At 40.9% G+C, this 7,945-nt stretch overlaps 1 protein-coding gene across 1 annotated transcript in view; it reads right to left on the bottom strand.

Annotated features, from left to right (window-relative positions):
• The window catches only part of FH (fumarate hydratase), a 32,094-nt gene that overhangs the window by 23,693 nt on the left and 456 nt on the right, over positions 1-7,945 (bottom strand). Inside the window, exons 2-4 of the mRNA XM_019509212.1 lie at positions 4,886-4,891; positions 2,917-3,051; positions 1,209-1,319 (exon numbers count right to left, since the gene is read on the bottom strand). Coding sequence (XP_019364757.1) covers positions 1,209-1,319; positions 2,917-3,051; positions 4,886-4,891 — 252 coding nt within the window. The remainder of the gene's footprint in view (positions 1-1,208; positions 1,320-2,916; positions 3,052-4,885; positions 4,892-7,945) is intronic.

Genomic DNA, 7,945 nt, shown 5'->3' with positions numbered 1-7,945 from the left:
TTCAACCACAACGCGAAGTTTGATTTCTTCCACATACCTAAATAGTAGCCTAGGAGGAGACCCGAGTTCTCCAAATGAATGTGTCAAGACCAAATGGAGACTTTAGGTAATGGTTTCCAATACCTGTACAATGACATGGATTAGTTTATTGATACCCATGAAAACAATGCCCTTGACCAACCAATCATCCAAGAAGGGTAACAAACTCCCAGCCTCTGTAGATATGTGATCATGACAACCACCAGCTCAAAAGACAAGGCATAGAACCGGCAGACCGTTCCAAGTGCCTAGCAGTTGGCCTGGTAAAAGGGAACCAAATCACTTCCCTCCTCTTATAGCAGCATTTCTCAAAACGGAGTATGCAAGAAGCTCCACAGGAAGAAGTGCAAAAATGGAAGGGAAAGGGGATATGAAACAAGGAAGAAACAAAATTAGTGAAGAATAACTCTGTAATCTCTCCAACAACCCAAGAGAAATTTTGATGTACATCTAGTGACAAAAGGGATCGTTTTTATTAGCCATAACTTTGAATGGTAAGGGTATACACCAAAATAATAAACTTAAAAGGAAATATCACTGCTCTATAGTTTGGCCTCCTTTTGGCCCTGAGGATGACAATGAAGGTTACGGCTCAGGACCAGTAATCTTTTCCTAAAATTTGGAGGCATAGGAAATTCTTTGAGATGAATCATAATCCAAGACAAGATGCCACCCAGGGTGCAGATGGTAAAAATCACAAATGTCAAGAGTTACAAGGCTTGTCTGGCAAATGAGATTCTACCACCCAAAATCCCCCACCCAGTCAAGAAGCACAGCAAACAGACCAACATGGCTGATCCTATCCCCTGTCCTTAATTTCTATGTTGCCTGTCTGATGAGGATTTTATGCTGCCTATTTTACAGATGGCAAAGACAGCATTAATTCAATACAACTTTATTGTAGTAGTAGTGAGGAGAAAAAGTTACCTTTAAAAAGAGATATCAAAATGCGTTAAAGTATCCACTTGCTTCTATAAAACATAAGAAGCAAAACTAAGTAGACCATTTTAAGTCATTAAACAAAATGTACCAGTCAGTTACTAATGCTTTACTGTAACAATTCAGGAAATTGAATACACCTTTCTCAAACAATCTGTTCCTACAGAAAGGTATTTAGCACACATAGAACAGGGACCACAGTTCTAATGCTTTAAACAGCATCCTCCTACCTCATCTGCTGCTTTCATAATGGCATTAGCAATCTTTTGATCAAGACCATAATCCTGATTAACTTCAGCAGCTGCTCGCTTCAGGATCCCAAAAGCTCTTATAACTTGAACCTGAAACATGAAGATGCATTGAAAAAGAGGTAAACTTTTTATATGTAGGAAGAGTCTAGGCTCATCTAACTCCTTCCATGCCTAAATCCAAAAAGGATGGAGTTAGGTTGTCCAAAGTCATTATCCATACAATCTGTGATAATTAAATGTCTCTAAGATCTAATCAAGCAGGGCAGTAGGAAATTGCAGAGATGTACGTACTAATTCTCCGTACACTAAGACACAATACAGATCACAACAAATTTCAAATAATACTTGTACCAAAAGACCAGGAAAAAAAATAAATTGGTTGCCTTTTTGGACAAAGGTCTTATTACATTTCACTTATACTGGATGCAAAAGGCACTGCCTGGCAAAGTGGAGGTACTCAAATTCTACATTGTTTCAATCTGTCCAGCACAGAAAATATGCCAACCTTTCAGATTTATACAAAATAATCCTCAGAATGCAAGGAGGATAACTCTTCAATATAGAAAACTGCCACGTAAGAGTTCTTTTTACACCTTAGAATCTGCAAAATACAGCACTCGGCTGAAAAGCTAACGCTAAAATATTGTGTTCAAACAAGTTATTTAAAAAAGGATTTAGAATAACACAGTAACTACTGAAAAGCTACGGTTAACTTAAATTTTTTTGAGGAGATTCTTGCCATCTTATTTGATGGAGGAAACTCCTTACCAGGACAATTCAAGTTTTCCAATCATGCCTGAAAGGTTAAGAACATGGAAGCCTGTCTATGAGAGTGAAATTGGCCAATTCTCAGGTCCAAATGAGTTTACACTTCAAAAAAGTAGACTGAGGTACACCGACCGATACATTGGTCCTATATCATATCAGCGCTGATAAAAGGAAAATCAACATTATCGGCTATTGGCATTTTTTGGTTCATGTGGCTGATAATGTTACTGATAAATGCCACGTGCATATATGCACAGCCGCAGTGCAGCACACAGGCAGCCAGGAGTGCAGCCTGGCAGCATGGAGATCAGCATCCAGCTGGTAAGTCTGTTGTGGGGGGAAAGAGGCATGGGAAGGGGGGGGGGGAGGGGCAGATGAAGGCCCTCCCATGGTGAAAGGAGTGGGGCTAGAGCTGGGCCAGGAGCAGGGGCTGCACAGCTGGGGTGGCACAGGGCGGGGCACAGGACAGAGCCGTGAGTGGCTTGTCCAGGGTTCCCCCTTCCACCACTGCGTGCACCCCAGGAGGGCTTGTGCATGGGGTGAGGGTGGCCTGCCACTGCGAGCTGAGGTCAGGGGCAGCACCAGGCTCCTCCGGGGGGGCAGGAGGGGAGGCTGAGCCAGGGCTGTGCTCAGGGCAGGCAGTGGTAGCACTGGGAAGGGAACTATGTGGGGGGCTACAACTACCCCAAAATGTCATAACCCCCTGCCTCCTAGCACCGCTACCACCCACCCCTAGTGCAACCCTGCCCAGCCCCCCGCCCAACAGACTTACCAGCCAGACCCCACTCTCCATGCTGCCGGGCCACATATTGGTAATCAGGCTGGTATCAGCTGATATGGCTCATTAAAAATTAGCCACCGGTATCAGCCCAAAAATTCTCTATCAGTGCACACCTAAAAATAGATTCAAGCTACTTACCGGCATTCTCTCAGAAGCACCACCTATTTTAAAGTTCATTGTAGATCTCACAGTCTGTGCACCATAATACTTATCATTTGGGACCTTCAGTTCCCCAAAGGTATCATATTCTATTCTAAAAGTGTCTTGACTGGCCTGTAGAAAATAAAGACAAACACCAAGCATTAGTAAACACTGGAGATCTTTTGAAGAAAAAAAGTATTTTGTACCTAATAAAAAAAAAAAAAAAAATCGGGGATACACTGGCAACAAACATCCAGATGCCAATAAAAAGTTTGTAATATTATTTTCCCAGTTTTTCAAATATCAAAGCACTCCACCCCTTACCAAGAGAGTAACAAGCCCTATTATTGTTAATACATAACCCAGCCCCGATCACTGATCAGATGATAGGAGGTAGTATACTAGAAAGGGCATCTGCAGACTGCACAGAATAATTTATTCTTATGAAGCATTCAGTTTCTTTCAGCCAGGAACCCACATCTTTCTAGTCAGTGAATTCCCAGTTCATCTTCCAAAAGCATAATCACTGTTTTACTGAGTTCAGCTTAAAAAAAAAAACAGCTGACAGTAAAAAATAGCTTTATGTACGCAAGTATATAAAGTAAGACATTACACTTACCATTTTAATAATATACAGTGTACTCTACTTATATGCATACTGATAAGCACATTGTTCACTTAACTTCATAACACAGGGGTGCTCAACCTCCAGCCTGTGAGCCAAATACAGCCTGCAGAGCCACTGCATCTAACCCAAGGGGCTCCCCATGGGTCAGGAAGTTTGGGTTTGGTGGCAGGGGAGTGACAGCCATTAATATGGCCACCCTCCCCCTACCAAATTCCCAAACCCCAAGCCTCCTGTGCCTTTTCAGAGCCAGGCTGTGTCCTCTCCTCCCCGCAGGGCCAGCCCACACCCCCTTATCCCCTGCAAGACTGTGCTACATCCCCTTTTCCCCACCAGGGCCAAGATTGGAGCTAGGCCATTCCCCTTCCTCCACCCCCACCCCACAGGGCCAGGCTATACCTCCCTTTTCCCCATGAAGGCCAGGTGAAGCCCCCTTCCCCCCTGCAAGGCCAGGCTCAGGTTGTGCTGTTTCCACCCTGTTCTGCGTGGCCAGATGGTGATTCTGATCCAGTGTCCAGGGCTGGCGCAGCAACCACCATCTGGCCCGCAGTCTGACCAAGCACTCACTGCCCATTTGGCATGCTGGGAAAAAAAAGGTTGAGCACCACTGGCATAACAGAATGTTATTGCCAAATACTTAGCTACTGCTTATACTGTAACAATCAATTATCTGCATATTAGTTAAACCCAGGAATCATGAGTGCAAATGACTCTTAGGTATCACTGCCTCCTTTGTAATACAATTGTACTGCAGTTAACTGCCAGAAACGTTGAAGAGGAAGCAGCTGTCAAAAGTCTTTTAGCAGAAACCTTGAATTATGCTACCTAGTTTTCAAGTCTCCTTCATTTTCAAGGTTCCTAATAGCAGCCCCCAAACCGGCCATTACAAACCTTGAAACTGACAGCAGCTAGTCATTTTGGGGGCTTCTAACACCAATGCACTGGCAGCAACGAGTCATTGATAATCGCTATTTACCAGTTTAGCTAAGCGCATGCTCCAGGTAAGCGTAAAGCCCTTTTTCTCCTTTCCAGGGGCTATATACTTAAATGGAACACAATATAAGAAAATGTGTTTGACTTTTTAAAACACTATTTTATTTTCTTAAACCAAGAGTTCTAGATCTTTGCATTTCTTTTTGTCTCAGACCAACATGGTACCAAATACATCCCTGATTTTATTTTCTTGATACAGCCAGAAACACGTACATTTTAACTGATCTACTTGTGAAAGATGTTTTTAAAAAATCCATCAAGGTAATTTTGGAACATAAGTGAAGACACACAACCCACAAGAAGTCAACAGAATTGCACAGAAAATAACTTAAACGCACACACACACACCATTCCCTTACTGTACGTGAAAGCTAGTTTTTACTTAGATTTTATCTTATTCTAGTCACCAAGATTACTAACATATACATTTGTTCTGCTGAACATATTTAGGGTTATAACCTATTCCATTAAATGGGAAGCTAAAGCTATGGACAAACAATAACTTTATATTTTTTTTAAAAGGAGGCAAGTTGAACAGACTTGCTGCTCCAGGAGTATGCATCAGCTGTTCCAATTCAACTTTTATGTATGTCCACTCCCATACCAACATAAACAGGATCAAAGTGGTAGAGGTTTACTTCCTATTTTTCCCATTTAGGAGCAGACAAATGTTACAATTACATTGGAACATTTTATACTGGTATACAGTAATTTCATGGCAGAGTAACTTATGTCTGAACAAAATTTAAGTGTTATCCCATTTCACTTTGCTCATGCACTTGAAAAACACATAGGTGCCTTGATCTTATCTGGAAAAAATGTTCAACAGATTAAAGATTTGCTCTGCTCTGTTCCAAAAAGTAGTCTGATTAGTTATGGGAGTAACTATCCATACATGAATGCAATTACCCTACATCTACTGGTAGTCAATAAACATGTGTCAATGAAAGGCAAAAATGAACTCAGTCATGCATATCTGTACACAGAAATGGGGTACAATTCCTTTGTGCCATCTATAAGACATATTATTTAAGAATTAATTTAAATCATCTTAATGCTTGCATACTGTGTCAGCAATGCTGCCTAAAGTAACGTACATGTTAAAGACCTATAACTGATAACCCCCCTAGCAGTGCATTCCATGATTATTTAAAAATGTTCCTTTATTGTTACCCCTTCCTAAAATTACCTTCCTACGTGCTAGTTATACCTGGATATACTGATTTCATTAGCCACTATGGCTTTTATAGTGCCCCAGTTACCTACAGAGCTTCCCCACCGACTGCAGCAATTTGTACTCTGTTATCTGGTCTATGAAGAAGCCGACTAAATGGCCATGAAAGTCTGCTGTAATTAGCACAGTTCCCAGACTGAACTTGCTATGCCATATCCCCTGCTAGGTAGAGCTTAGAATTGGTACTGCCAGGCCTAAAAGTAAAACCCAGATTGACTTTGTCTTCTAGCCAAAAAAAGAGTGCACAACTCAAGTAATTTAGGCAAATATAACTGTACTTTTACCTCTTATCTAGTAACTAAGTATTTTGATGTTGCAACAGATTGAGCCATAATGCAATGGAGTAAATCAAAGGGCAGGACAGTTGCCACAATGCCTGCTGTGAAAACTTACATGATAGTTTAAAATAATGACAGGTTTGATATGAGTCTAACCCTCCTATTCCTAATTCAATGACAATTAAAGACTATCACAATTTTTAAAATAAAACTATCATTCTATTCTCAAATATTCCATGTTGATGCACAGGAAGGGTTTTTTACTTTTTAAAAATAAAATAGCAGGAATGTGACAGTATGAAACTCAATTAATAGAACAAATCTCCCAAGAGTGCAGTCATCAAAAAATTCAACCTGAAGTGGTTTAATTCTATTTAGATATTCATTCACTGATTTTATATTTTGTCCCTTAAAAATATTTTCCAAAGTGCAGTGATATGGATTTTGTAGCATATCCTTCTACTATAAAAGTTAGGTCTTTACATAGCGAAATGGTAAACGCACTTTTTTTTTGCCCTCCTAAATTATAAGTAGCATTTTGGAAATTCACAATTAATTTCAAAGGTCACTACTTCCGCCCATGCCTCTGAAACCTCTTCCCATGCTGTGAAAACTGAATCCACTGCTGATACTTTGATATAATATGCTTGTTTGAAAATTTAAGGCTCCTTCTGCTTTTTACTTTGCTTCACATCTTTTTTTCATTTTGAAGTCAAAAAGCAACAACTGTATGTTGTTTACAGAATATTAAGTGCTCTTTGTCTGATCCCTTCAGCTTTGATTGCAAAGGTGTCATCTTTCAAAAGCAAGCATCCCTTCTTACAAAACTTGTTTAGGGACTGAAGGAGGGTGTAGGTCAGACGTTGGCAAAATGCAGCCCGGGGGCGGAAAACCCCCAGCCAAGCCATTCTATCCCGTCCACGAGGCCCCTAAAAAATTTAATTATTATTTATCTGCCCTGAGCTGCCTGTCATGCACCCCTCAACAGCTTGCCAAAACTCAGTTAGCAGCCCTCTGCCCAAAATTGTTGCCTGCCCCTGGTGTATGTGGAAAGAGGAAGGAAAGGCTTTGACAAAAATAGCTCTATTAAAGGCTCAGGAGAAAGAAATACTAACTACAGATAAATCCCATATGTCTTTGTTTAAATGATTCAAACCAAAGTTTATGCAGAGCTAGATTTACATAAATAGGTTTTCTTTCTTTTCCCCCCCTACCTGTGTAACAAAACAGGAATGCAGATAACCTTACACACATAGGACTGGAAGGTGCCTCTCAGGCCACCGAGTCCAGTCCTCTGGTTTCAAAGGCAAGCATTTATAGAGTCCTGAAAATCACCCACTCCAACCTTAGAGCTACAATTTTTACTTTTAATTTAATTACCATATTTGCATGATAACATTATCTCTCATACACGGGTTGAAATTAAGTGTTCAAAAGGTACGATAAATCTCTCGGGTCAGAAGCAATATCTTGTATTAAACCAACTAAACAGTAGCAAAAAAAATTCCTTTCTTTGCAAGCTTTCAATGCAATATCAGAACAACCCAATCTGCACTGCACTGGTTAACTGTAGTGTCCTACAGTTATCTCTTAGTATTTAGATGTATCCAGTTAAGAACATAATGCATTGTGCATCTGTAGTACGTATCATATTTGTCTGGCACAGACCACAGGAGAAATGGAGCGTGCTCTGTTTAGGCACATGAACTCAGGATTGTAAAAAAGGCTACGCACTGGAGTATGCATAACTTGAACTGTTCATGCATGTCAGCAATCAGCAAATAACCAATGTTTGTACCCGTGTGAGCAACGGGCGACAGAGCGGGACTGGCATCCCGTCGTGCAAGGAGGGGAACGATGCCCGGACACGCTAATCATGTGTAAGCGCCGCGGGTC

This window comes from Gavialis gangeticus, unplaced genomic scaffold (genome assembly GCF_001723915.1).
Source record: "Gavialis gangeticus isolate Ggan-Ray unplaced genomic scaffold, GavGan_comp1, whole genome shotgun sequence".
Lineage (NCBI taxonomy): Eukaryota > Metazoa > Chordata > Crocodylia > Gavialidae > Gavialis > Gavialis gangeticus.
This window is presented reverse-complemented; position numbering and strand designations above follow the sequence as displayed.